The sequence below is a fragment of the Martes martes genome (assembly GCF_963455335.1).
Source record: "Martes martes genome assembly, chromosome: 5".
Taxonomy (NCBI): domain Eukaryota; kingdom Metazoa; phylum Chordata; class Mammalia; order Carnivora; family Mustelidae; genus Martes; species Martes martes.
Genome location: NC_137892.1, coordinates 118,018,014 through 118,031,652, shown reverse-complemented (window position 1 = coordinate 118,031,652; position 13,639 = coordinate 118,018,014). Strand labels below are relative to the sequence as shown.

The following is a 13,639-nucleotide window of genomic DNA, read 5'->3' as shown; positions in this document are numbered from 1 at the left end:
ATTTAAACATGGAAGATCATTACGTGGTGCTCTCATAGCTCCCTGCTTGTCTTCTCATCTAGACCATGAGAACTTGAGAACCAAGATGGCCTTATTTCTTTGGGGGGATCACCAGAACTTAGCATAGAATCTGACACATAGGGGGCACTTAATAAGTGTTTGCTGAATTAAAGACAGATTCTTCTTCAGAGAAACAATTTGCAAGAAAACACATAAAATACAAGCAAATCTCTATGAAGCCCCAAAGGTTATTTTATAAACTTAGAAATGGCCTTAGGGAAGTCTTACTGGACACCTGGATTCAAGGTTTTGCCCAAAGTAGGGCACCAGGCTTCCAAAATTCAGGCAAAACCCCAAAATCTCCTAGGTGAATGTATCATTGTGAAATAACCATAGCCCAGATTTTTGGTACAGTTATTTCCCCAGTTCTTTTAAAGACTTTTTTTTTTTTTTTAATTTGACAGAGTGGGAGAGAGAAAGAGAGCACAGCATGGGGAGCTGCAGAGGGAGAGGGAGAAGCAGGCTCCTCGCTGAGCAGGGAGCAGGATGCAGGGCTCAACCCAGGACCCCCAGGAACATGACCTGAGCTGAAGGCAGATGCTTAACCCACTGAGCCACCCGGCTGCCCTCCCCATTTCTTTTCTTTTCTTTTCTTTTTTTTTTTTTAAAGATTTTTTTATTTATTTGACAGACAGAAATCACAAGTGGGCGGAGAGGCAGGCAGAGACAGAGGAGGAAGCAGGCTCCTTGCTTGAGCAGAGAGCCCGATGCAGGGCTCGATCCCAGGACCCTGAGATCATGACCTGAGCCAAAGGCAGAGGCTTTAACCCGCTGAGTCACCCAGGTGCTCCTCCCCATTTCTTTTAAAGAGGCAACAAATGTTTAAATGATTGTTGATTCAGAAAGATTTTTTAGGGAACAAAAGGAAATAGTTTTACTATGTATGTGCCTTTTGTTATAACTGTCTCAGAACACCTTTGGAAGTCAACACTAAAAATGCCAGATATTCGCCCCCCAACCCCTGGGGGACTTCAGGGGCCCTCATGACCCCCAACACTATCTATTCTTTTCTCTCCGGAATTGAAGAAGTTCCAGCACAACTCCCCCCATCCTCAATGTCTCCCTCCCCTCCAACGCACGGTTCCTGCACTATCTGCCTCTTGAAGCAGTTCCGGCTCAGCCCCTGGGAACAAAGTGAAGGGCAAGCTGAGGAAGCTACAGCTTTGGCAGATGAGTGTGCGTTCTACAAAGCATCACAAGGACCAAAAGGAGCCCCTTAGAGAGTCTGTTTGGAAGCAGCCCCCGACGGTCAGTCACTTCCCAAGTACACGTCCTGCTGTTTCAGATGGTCAACGGAATGTGTGTAAGTCTAAGCTTCTCACCTAGATCGTCAGCACTTCTTGGGGTTGTTCTGACTCTTAGGGTTTTAGTATTTTCCTGGGTGTCCTGGCGGCAGAGCCCATGTCTGAGAAATAAGGGATTGTTTGGACCAGAGTAGCAGGAAGGCTCGGACCACCCACACTGAGCACTGGGTGGGCGGGGGAGGGCGGGCACAGGGTACCCACCCTGCAGGCTGCGCTGTGCAGCCAGCCCCGAGGAAACACACATGCACGAAGGCCACGTACGTGATTAACTGGGCGTTGTCATGGTTCTTCTGGGTGAGCAGCTTGCGCCTCCAACTGAGAAATGACCAGAGAGTAGAGTAGGGGTTCTCCGAGACTTCACACATATTCCCATGCGTCCAGACTTCCAAGCCCACGAGCGCAATCCGGATGTTCAAGGATCGGTAAAACTGAAAACGCACACAGAGAGCCACAGCATCAGCTGTCGATACCACCCTGAGATTTACATGCTCCTTCCTAGCCTCAGCCCTCGGAGTGGATCCCAGATTTCTCTTTAGCACATGCCCCCCGGGCACTGGGGGGTGACAGGGGCTGCGAGTCACGTTTCTCAGGAGAGAGCAGTGAGACCCTGAGAAAGATGGCCAACGTTGTGCAGGCAGAGCTGGGGTCACTTAGCTTGGAGGAAGGATAGGACACAGGACACAGACTTGCTTCCGCACGTGGACAGGGTTGTCCTGTGTAGACAGCATCAATGCTGTCTCTAAACTGCTCCTAAAGTGGGGCGTGGCCAATAGGTATGACAGACAGGAAGACCCGTTTCATTTTAAAATAGGAAAAAAAAATCCTTGTAACTAAAGTTAGTCATAAGGAAGCTCAGAGCTAAGCTTTGCTGTTGTCTGTGATAAGTACCCTGGGCCCAGCGATCCAGTACAATCCTCTCTCCCAGTTCCTTACACAGTTATGTATATTTTTTATACATGTCTAAAAAGTTCTGTTATACAAAATTCCTCTTATATGTTGAGGTGTGACTTATATAACATAAAATCCACCCATTTAGGGGTGTACAGATCAGTATTTTTAGTATATTTACCAAGTTGTAAGATGATCACCACAATCAAATTAGAGACTATTTTCATCATACCAAGAAAGTCTCCCATGTTCATTTACAGTCTTTTCCCATTTTCATCCCCAGACCCAGATGATCACTAATCTGCTTTTTGCCTCGACAGATTTACCCTTTCTAGATGTTTCCTCTAACCAGAATGACCAGACCACACATGTGGTCTCTGTGTCTGGCTTCCCTCACTCAGCATGTTTTTGAGATTCATCTCTCTCATGGCCTATATATCACTTTGTCCTTCGTTTTATTGCTAAACAGTGTTTCACTGTATGGGTACGCCAGACTGTAGATGGATGCATTATTGTGTGGGGTCTCCTACACCTTGACAGATACGCTCATTCGCAAAAGTTTCCTTTCTCGTCCCTGGAGGTGTTTGGACTTTGTCACCAATGCCACAAACGGGTGGCCAGCATGAGGCTGCAAAGGTCCCAGATCACCTCTCGAGTTCTGTCCAGAGATCCTGAAATTCTAGAAATGAGACCTGACTCTCAGGTTCCTTCAGACCAGGGCAACACCTGAGCTTTGTGATGTGGTCTTTTTCATCTCCTACACATACACACAGGAAGAGGGTTCTCTGCAAGGTTAAGTTACCACCGGAAGGCACAGGTCCAAGGGATTCTTTGGCCTACCCTAGAGATTACTGAGGCAGTTACTCTGAAAACAAAATTGCACGGAAACCCAGGTCTTGTGAGCAGAAGGTACCATCTGAATCCAAAATTGGCAGGTAGTGCGGCAGCTAAAAACAACAATCGTCACATCGATGTTTATTGAGCACATTCTATGTCCCAAACACGGAAGCTTAGGGAAGTTCAGTGACTGGCCCAGAGTCTCAGCAGGAGGACTGCTGAGGCAGGATTAAGGTGGAGGCAGGATTAAGGCCCAGACGATGAGATCAGATCAGAGTCACTCAAGCCCCTCGCAGCTTCGGCTTCGGGGCCGGCGTATTCACACATCTAGAGAATCATCTTGCCCCCAAGAAGCTGCGGCCTAAGATGGGCTCCAGCTTTCGTGAAAGAGCAGTTGATTGCCAAGGAAATTCTGATTTTCCCGTTCTGTGCCGGGTCAATCGTTACAGAAAATAAAGGGTTTTATTTAGGATTCCAATTTGAACTTGCTTCATGAGGGAGCTTTTAAGGACTTAAACTTGGCTTTTTTCACAGTTAAGGAAAAACATTTTGGATTGGGTTCCTGATTCAGCAAATTTAGTGCAGTTCATTCCAGTTTTAGTTCAACAACAGTTCAGTTCAAGTAGCTGGGTCAGCAAGCCTCAGAAGCGCCTTCCTTCACCTCAGCCACAGTGACTAAAATCAGCTGCTCAGGAGAAAATCAAGCCCGCTCCCCAGAAGGGACCAGCTAAGCAAGGCTCGGGGCTTCACGTAAGGGCTGAGGCGTAGTGTCGCCTCTCTCCCACTTTTCAACAGCACCCTTGGTTCTAACCCCGCAGACCAGCTGGAGAGTTCACAAAGGGGAGACCCAGCCAAGCTTCCCACCTGCTGGGTCTCCAGAACAATAGACACCACGTGGGTGAGAACAGGGTCTGCCTCTTGTCTACCCCCCAGGAAATGAGCTTCTCTTGTTTTCCCAGATGTTGAGTGTTTGGGATGTAGGATCATTTAAATGTTATTGTTGAGTGAACTGAGAGCTAGAGAGAGGACTGAGCTGTGTCCCTGGAGGCCTTCCTTCCAGGAAATGCTCATGACTTTCACCTGTCACCAGTGTTTCCAGAGCCATCTAGGGTGAAACAAAAACACAGACCACAGACTCTCCCGCCTGATGACTTCAGAGTGCTACCACATTTGCGTGTAGATCCGTTAAAAAAAAAAAAAATTTAAGTTCTCTTCTTGATCTTCTAATGTTTAGAAAAAAATAATTTCCCCTTTGGACCTGGGCTCCATGAATCCCGAACAGGCCCAGAGCTGCAGAAGCACTGCGAGTGCACTGAAATTGTACGGTAAATGTTTTCAGATTCTTAGAGACCTGTGACCTTGAACATATTAAAATCTATTTTTTTTTTTTAAAGATTTTATTTATTTGTCAGAGAGAGAGTACACACAAGCAAGCAGAGAGGCAGGCAGAGAGAGAGAGGAGGGGGAAGCAGGCTCCCTGCCGAGCAAGGAGCCCGATGCGGGACTCGATCCCAGGACTCCAGGATCATGACCTGAGCCGAAGGCAGCGGCTTAACCAACTGAGCCACCCAGGCGTCCCTTAAAATCTATTTTTAAAAACTATTTACTACTAGCCTGTCAAGAGCGTACTGTAATTTAAGGTTATCTATTCTACTGCATTTTGCAGTATAACAAATGCCCTTTTTTATATAAACAGAGTATTTCCAAGTCCCAGACCAGACTATTCTAGTAAAATTCAAGAATTTGGGTATTTCCTACGGGCATGTTTTAAAAGGGCCTGGTCTAGGAAAGTTAACCATTCACATTGTGTTTCTGAGAGAGAAATAATTTTAGAACCATTTTATAGATGAAGGCCACACAGTCTTCATGATACATGAAGTGTATAGATGAAGACTATATACTCAATTTTTAAAGCCCTGTACCTTTCCCATGCTCACCTACCTCAATTCTCCCCTAACTCAGGAAACTTCTGGGCTTTATGCCTGGAAGGAACCTTAGAGAACCTTAAAGCTTTCTTCAGCTGGGCTCTTCCATGTCTTAGGTTGCCTGGCAGCCATTTGCAGGGGTGAGGGGAACGAGCAAGAGGACCGCACTCTGGATGCTCACCGCTGCTTTGAGAGTCTGTTTTTATCTTTTATATTAGACACGGCATAAGACTTCATTGAAAAGAAGAGTTCCACCAGAAAAACAAAAATTTTGAAAGCCACTGATTCAAGCCAGCCCCTCTACTTTGTAAATTTAAACGTAACACAAAACTGCATCCCAAAGAAGATAAGTTCCCTGGCTAAGGTCATACATAGCTGAGAGCTTTGTCATGACCACCCTGAGCCTCTATGGCATGGCTAGTCCATCTCAGAGATTGGCTGGGGTGACCAATCCCTGAGGCAGCTCAGGTGCCATGCCATCTCCTGTCCTGTGGCCCCTCTGAGGTGCTGGCACCTTTCCCACAAAGTACACACCTGGTCTCACCTTATCAACGTAATTGGCGATCTCCATCAGCTTGTGTTTGGTGGCGTCCTGGTCTCGTCGATTCTTCTGAAACTAAATGGAGCAAGCAGAGCTAGGTGAGGCCCTAGAATCCCTTCCTGGAACCTTCCTGTGCCCCATTTCTTGCCTTTCAATTTGCTTTTATTTTCTCCAGGCTTCTATCAGAGCAGTTATTTTTATACAATTTCCTCTTTCCTCATACCCTCCCTACAGTCAGCTCAGGGAGGGCAGAACCTGGGTCACAGTCATCTTGGTACCCCAGCTGCCAGCTCAGTGCCAGGCACACAGTAGACATGTCATAGTTGTAGAGTAAATTGAATTCTCTTCCTGCAGGCCTTGAAGTCAAACCTGTTCTCCTGTCCTCCAAATTACCAGGTCTCCTGCAAACTCTCACTGGGGCTTAGAAGTGGGACCAATCTGATCCTTGCATTGGTCATCGCTCCCACATGAAGCCATCATCATAGGGATCTCACGAGGCCTCCCTACGTGTGATCAATCAACACTGGTCAAATTGCTGCTAAAAGTCTGCCATGTGCAAGGCATTATGCTTGGCACTAGATAGGACATGGTGTGAGATCCTGGTACTGGTCCAGAGGACCCTGCATTAAAACAGAAAGAGAAGGGCACCTGGGGGCCTCAGTCAGTTGAGTGTCTGACTCTTGGTTTCCACTCAGGTCATGACCTCAGGGCTGTGAGATCAAGTCCTGCATCAGGCTCTGCACTCAACAGGGAGTCTGCTGGGAATTCTCTCCCACTACCTCTCCCTCCCCCCTTCCTCCTGCTTGCTCACTTGCTCTTTCTCTCTAAAATAATCTTAAGAAAGAAAGAAAGCCCAAAATAACAACAATGGCAGAATCTGTATTTAAGAAATACACAATTAAAATGGGCACATAAATAACGGCAATGGGAAGCCACGTGAATGACACACTTGGGGGCTGGCAACCAGGACCGTAAGACCTCGGCACACAGGATTCGTCTGACATGTCACTTGGATCGACTGGCAGGGCCTTCTACGGTGAGAAGAATTCTGAGACGGCATGGGGTTCAGCAGGAAAGAGTGTTGTGCTCGATTACAAATGTCTGCCATGGGAACCAGTAGGGAGACATTTCAGTAGGCAACCTCACATTTATCATTCCTGCCTGAAAGGGAATAGATCTCCTTCAGCTGCAGTGATGAAGGAAAGCTTCACAGTGTAAAGAGAAAATCTGCTACAACTGTAACCTAAATTTGCAAATGATAGGCATGTCCTGTACGCTGCCATTGTCACGGAGAATCTGGGAGCCTATCTGATCTACCTTTCACACACTGTATACGGTAACTTCAATTCCAACACTTCGCATCCTTCCTCCATCCCATCCCAGAAAAACATTCAAGCAAGAATCACAAAGAACAGCCAGATAAAACACCCTGGGATATCTGTTGGGACGAGGGTGTGTCTGGCCATGAGCCGGGGAGAAAGCCACTGTTTCTATTCTCCCACTGCTTGTGGACTTTCCTGGGCTTCTTTGGAACTGTGGCTCACCAGAACTGTCATTCCTCTCACTTGACCCTTGCATTTTAGAGTGCAATTCGATGCGAAGCCCTATGACTTGGACCTATGACTTGTGAATCCTGAAGTTTCTCGGTCATCCCGTTTCTAAATTGGTCTCACTGCAGAGAAAGGGTTGCAACATTTACTGAATATTTATTAGAACATGAGAGTCAGAGTTCATGGTTTTTCAAATATATTAACCCTGTCTTTCAACAACTGCCTGATAATACCACCGTAGTTGAAGACATGTACCATGTTGTCCAGAAGAGAAGACTCAAGCAAGAGTCACAAACTTTCTATAAACGGCGAGTCTGTAAATACTGGAGGCTCTGCGGACACGCTGTGTCCCTTCTATCCCACTCTGCCACTGCAGCTCAAAGCAGCCACGGACAACACATACAAGCAGGAAGCATTTCTGCCAGTAGGACTCAATTTACAAAAACATGTGGTGGGCTGGCTTGGCTATAGGCTAGAGTTTGCGGACCTCTGATGAAAGAAAGAAGTATCTCAATTTTATACTTTCTAGGGTGACAAAGGAAGTAAAATGTGGCACATCACCTGGCCTTTGCCAGCTACCCCACTTTCTGTCCGGAGCATGACAGCAGTCTGCAGGCCTGTTTGTACAACCATCCCACATCCTCCTGCCACAGCCTATGTTGCTCCTTCCCTGCCCAGATTTCCCATTTCCCCTGCGGAATGAATAAATGGAGACCGGCCCCAGGCCGTCCCACCTAGGCCCAGGGACTGAGCAGCTGCTTGGTCATTTTTACTGCACTCTCTGGGTGGCTCTGCACCCTGTGCCAAATTCAGAGCCCAGAGAAGGAGCCTGGCCTGTCTCAGCACCAGACTGTAAATCACAGATAAGGCAGCCCTCCTCTACCCTGTCTTCCTCACCTCTCAGATTAACTAACTGTCAGGAATTCACTTCTGCCACTTGGAGAGGGATTCTGGGAGAGGTGTTGTAGGAGGTAGGGATTTGTGAGCCTGTGAACCTAGCCTGGCTGATTACAACCCCTTCCAGTGAATCATTCCAAGCCCAGGACCCTGAGCAATGAGCACATGCCTGACCCACAGGCTGCACGAGTCACTCCCTGTAGTCAATGCCTATGGGGCTGGCGCTGGAGGCTCTCTCCTCTGGAACAAGATGGCCCTAGACCACACCACAGTCCTAGAGGCACCTTGGGGGCCACTCTTCCTCTTTGGGCTCTGCCACGAGACCGAAGATGCTCAATCCCTAACCCACCCCCACAACTTCAGTTTCCCGTTTCACACTCAGTAGGTTTTAGAACCCTCCAGCCAGATGCCACTGGGCCAAGTGCAGGGTTGAAGGGGAGGATCATCCCACCTTCACATTAGAGCAGGAGCTTTGGGGGGCCTAGGAGCTTTATCTGAACAAATGATTCTGTGGCTAAAATACATATATATAAAAGAAAGTTTCAAGACCACTATGAGATGATCTTAGATCATCTAACAAAAGCTTAAATGGAAAAATGTCCTAGAGTCAGAGGAGCTCAGTTTTTTTCCAGCAGCCCTCTCACTGCAAGGCAGTCCTGCCGGGCAGGGCCAGTGTCATTACCTCTCCCCATGACCGTGGAGCCTCGGCTTTTAAATCAACTTTAGATTTTGCTCCCTCACACTACTCCCCCATCCTACACACACACACCAGCCTTTGGAAAGGAAAACAAAAGAGAAAAAAAAAAAAAAAGGAAAGGGTGCTGGAAAAACCAATACCTACATCAGTTACAAAGCTAAATTCTTCTCAAAGCAGAACATGATGTTCCCTCGGCCTGAAATGCCCTTCACCCCCACCTTTCTGTCCAGTTAACACCCCCTTGTCCTTTAAGGCAGCTCAAGGCCACCTGCTCCTGCCACTAGTGTTCTTAAAGGCAGCTCTTCAGGCCTGAAGCCTAGTTTCTTTCCATGAGCTGTACTGCACCAGGACCCGTGCTTTGGGAGTGTGGACTAGATAAAGATGCCTTGGGAAGAGGTCTTTTTGGGGAGCTGGTAACTACAGCATCTGGATGGGGCACGAGACAGATGGAGCTCTGATGAGTTCTGTCCTAGGGGAGCCCCAGGCAAGGCTGTGGCATTAGATCATGGTGAGTGCTCAGCTCATTGTGACTGTCCCTGCCCAGATGTGTTTAGCTGTGGCTGAGTCACTACATAAAGTGAGAATTGGAGGTGAAATATGGCTAGTTTAGGCAAATACATGCTCTGGAGCCTGAACCTTCTCTTATGTGTCAGCTTCAACATCTTCCCCTTGGAGCTTTCCCCAATTCCCAAAACCATGCCAGACCTTTCTTGATCTTCGCTCTAATCCTCTATAACGATCAATCTTGGCAGTCACCACACTTGAGTTTTTGTGCTGCTACTGTAAACTCTGATGTCAGGGACAGGTCTGTCTTAATCTCCTGGGGCCAAACACTATGTTTGACACATTTGAGAAAATCAAGATATCGCTGATGAACAGATGAAATGAAAGAGTGAGAGAGATGAGTGTTTGTCAACTTTGAGGAGCCAAGGCCCGTGAGAAGCTGGCTGATTTGAGAAATACAGAATTAAAGGGTAAACAGCTATTCCTTAGGTCAGTAGTTGTCAAACTTGCTTGTGTCCAGAATCACCCAGAAGGCTTGTTAAAATAGGGATTCTTGGACGCCAGCCCCACAGATTAGGACTCAGCAGGTCTGGGGTGGGGCCCAAGAATTTGCACTCAAAAGTTCCCAGGTTCTGCTGATGCTTTGGGAATCATGGTTCTAATTTGGCACCAAGGGGATTATAAAAATGGACCCACACATGGGTAGGAAAATTGTATTCAGTAAGATGACTGATTATCCTTACTATCTTTGCAAAATTTTTTTTGGCAATTTCTATAGAGAATTTACGGGCTCTCTAAGAATAAGCACCAGAACCAAAAGGTCTTAAGACTCAGTTTAAGAAATGTTAATCCAGGGGCACCTGGGTGGCTCAGTGGGTTGGGTCTCTGCCTTCAGCTCAGGTCATGATCTCAGGGTCCTGGGATCCAGCCCCGCATCGGGCTCTCTGCTCAGCGGGGAGCCTGCTTCCTCCTCTCTCTCTGCTTGCCTCTCTGCCTACTTGTGATTTCTCTCTATCAAAAAAATAAATAAAATCTTAAAAAAAAAGAAATGTTAATCCAGATAACGTTAGTTGCTGATCTTCTATTTGATTAATGTACTGAGCCAGAAGAGATTCTTTCTTTTTTTTTTTTTTCCCCCAACTATATTTAAAATAGCTAGAAGAGCCCTTGGTCAGATTTAAGGCCAAAATCACATGACATACTGGAGAAAGAGGAATGTTTCAGCATTTCCCCAAAGTGGTTGGAAGCCTGAAATGGAAACTATCAACAGAGTAGCTTTTTAGCTAAAACCCACTGCCTCCCCCTTACCTCTGCATAATCAGCCACAAGGTAAAGCTCCACATACTTCATGGAGTGTAAATCTTCCCTTTTCATCTAAGAAAGAGATATGAGCATATCAGAGCTGTAGAAGTGGTGGGTGTGGCCTCATTTTGAAACAAACTGCTTAGAAATGGTACTGGTTAATAAGCAGTGCTGCCCACCCCCCCACCTTACTGACTTCACACTTGATGGTGGCCACAGTCCCCACCACCGTCACGACACCTTCCGCCTGCCATCCTGGTTATTGCTGGGGCTGCTCTGGGACTATGGGTCCAGTCCTTCATACTCAAAAACTAATGAGCTGGGCTGGCAAGTACAGGGGCCACCAAACTGTGAGGGAACATGCTGACAACCAAGTTCCCAAAAAGCACTGAAACCACATACCTCTATTTCCAGTACACATAAATACAAGTATTCTGTGCATATGGTTAAGCGGTTATTCCAAAAGGAGAGGCATATTTTTTTTCTCACATTTTAAAGTTTCTGAAATCAGCATCTCAGGGTGTTTTAAATGTCATAGCGTTTTTCCCCAAAACAGTTATTCCATCCAATACAAGTGTATCTCACACAAGTGAACAAAATAGTGACTTAGAATTTTTATTCTAAGAGAAAGGTTATTTTTTCCTCCCTGGCCATCTCCTTTAATTTGGAAATACTCCTGGATCCAAAGTAAGGATCCTCAGAGGGGACAAACCTACCCCCAAGTTGATTCCTGCACTGAGACTCACCCTGCGAGGTCGTTTCTTGGTCTGGTTGGTAAAATGAAGGACCCAGTCCCTGCTGGTGGACTTGGAGTGCTCGGCCCCACAGTTCCCCAGTGGTAGCTTGAGATGTTCAGATCTGTAAATAAGGTGGTGGCCCTCGCTGTCAGGCAGGGGCTCGATGATGTAGCTGAGGTTACTGCTCACCACAATCAGTCCTCTGTCAACGGGAGAAACAGAATCTCTGGTCAAAGATTACAGTCTTGGAAAAGTCTCTTGCTCAGGCCTCAGGTTTTCCATATGCAAAGTGACATGGTTGGCTTTGATCGTTGGTTCTTAACTTTACCATGGGGTCATGCACCTTTTGGTAAGAATCTGACGCCAACTCGGACTTCCTCTCCAGGGAAATCTGTACATGTATAGGAAAGGTGGTACACAATTTCAGGTACTGAAAGCTGGTTACAAAGGAGCTGAAAGGGTCTAAAAAGGCTCACCAGGGACAGTTAATATATAAAGGATGGTAAGACAAGGATTCCAAAAAGCCTCCCAACTCAAACATGGCATATGACAAATCAAAAGTTGAAACTTACAGACTCAGAAAATGATGATCTGGTGACTGGAAAGGAAAACAGTGGCCTGGGGGTGGGGAGTCCAAGTTCTGGTATTCACCTCAACATTAAGCTGTCAAAGGGTCTTCAATAAAACTTAAAAAAAAAAATCGCTCACTTTTCCCATGTGTAAATGCAAATGATAATTAACTAATTTAACGGGACTCTAGATGATTAAATGGAAAGATTTTTGTGTACAGAAGAAACCAAAGCTAGAGGTGTCACCAGTGTCATTGCTACTGGTCCTACTGAGGTCGCTCTTCAGTGAAGTTATGTCCACAACCAAGGATGTGAGACTACTCTTGGCTCCTGGTTATAGACACAAGCACTGAACTCAGAATAAGGACATGCGTTCATTCATTTTATTCTTTCACTCATTGAACTTTTCATCTGTACTAGATGTGATCTAGATATAATCCCTGTCCTCAAGTCATTCTCAGTTTCATTGGAGGACGGTCATTCATTCCACAAGTGTTTTCTGAGCTCCTGCTATGTGCCAGGCATCGAGCCAGATGAGAATGGAGATGTGAACAAGACAGACAGAGCCCCAGCTCCCATGAAGCTTAGACTCTGAACCTGGGAATGAATCACTAGAGTACAGGACAGAGAATATAACAGAGCACAAAGGTTTCATCGCCCCTAACAAAAATGGATTGGACACAGCTGCCTGGGAGCATCACATCAATGAGGCTTCCAAGGCCATGACCTATTCCTGACCACTACCACACATAATCCATGGAAGGGTGAGTACAGGCCCATGCAGCAGGCGACTACCTTCCTTGATGTGGTGAGATGAATACTGTAGCAAAGGAATGCACTCAGTCAGGGCTCTGCGGGAGGAAGAAGCCCAGTAATAAGTCCCAGGGCACCAGTAACATTTCATGGGCTCCAAAACCTCGGGCTCTCATCAGTCCAGAAATTTCAAAAGCTAAGGTATCTCCAAGTCGGTCTTGGCCTCTCCAAACTGGCAGGACCTCTCTCTGGCTGCCCCAGCTTCCACCTCCACCCCTATCCCTTGACTCCCCACCCAGGTTTTCCCCTTTGGGAAGAGCCTGTGATGCTTGCCGGACAGAGAGCGCCAGGCAGATCAGCAGCAGCCTTCCTGGAACCCATCCCTGGCTGACATCATTCCGGTGCCAGGGAGCCTGACGACTTCCCGGCTGCCTCACCCAGGCTGACACAGCAATCCCTTCGGAAGGACACCCAAGGTGCTCCCTGAACAGCTGGAGGTGGGAGTGGGTGAACAGCCAGGGTCACATCCGCTCTCGAGTCCAGACAGGAAAGGGCAGAGGGCAGAGCCACTGTGGGCATCCTGTTCCCAAGCTTTCTTCTCATCTCGGCTGACCAAGGCCCCTCCCATGACCTCAGTTTCCCCCAGTGACTCCAAACATTGGAAACAGAGGGCTTGACAGCAAGTCAGATGATGGTTTTATACCCACCAGGTTGTGGCTGTGAAGATAACACCCAGTGAGTGGAAAGTTCCGCACAGGAACCAGTGAAGCTTCCCGTGTGGCTGACCAGGCATCGCTTGAACATGCCTCTGGGTCAAACAGAGCAGAGATCAAGCCAAAGTTTGGTCGATGGTGAATAATATTAATCATGGTGGCTATGTGGAGGTTTTGCTATGGTCCAGGCACTGTGTTGAGTATTTCCTTCTTCACCCTAACATTTCTGACCCCCATTGTGCAAACAAGAGCACTAAGGCTAGGTGAGGTTAATAAATTGCCCCCAAGTCACACAGGTAGTCAGAACACAAGCAGTCTGGTCCCAGGTCTCACAACCTTAACCACGCTGTCACACTACCTCT

General features: G+C 47.1%; 1 protein-coding gene across 1 annotated transcript in view; it reads right to left on the bottom strand.

Moving 5' to 3' along the window:
* Positions 1–13,639, bottom strand: part of ADAM19 (ADAM metallopeptidase domain 19) — a 79,968-nt gene that overhangs the window by 23,069 nt on the left and 43,260 nt on the right. Inside the window, exons 6-9 of the mRNA XM_080803770.1 lie at positions 11,252–11,444; positions 10,512–10,577; positions 5,559–5,630; positions 1,626–1,792 (exon numbers count right to left, since the gene is read on the bottom strand). Coding sequence (XP_080659896.1) covers positions 1,626–1,792; positions 5,559–5,630; positions 10,512–10,577; positions 11,252–11,444 — 498 coding nt within the window. The remainder of the gene's footprint in view (positions 1–1,625; positions 1,793–5,558; positions 5,631–10,511; positions 10,578–11,251; positions 11,445–13,639) is intronic.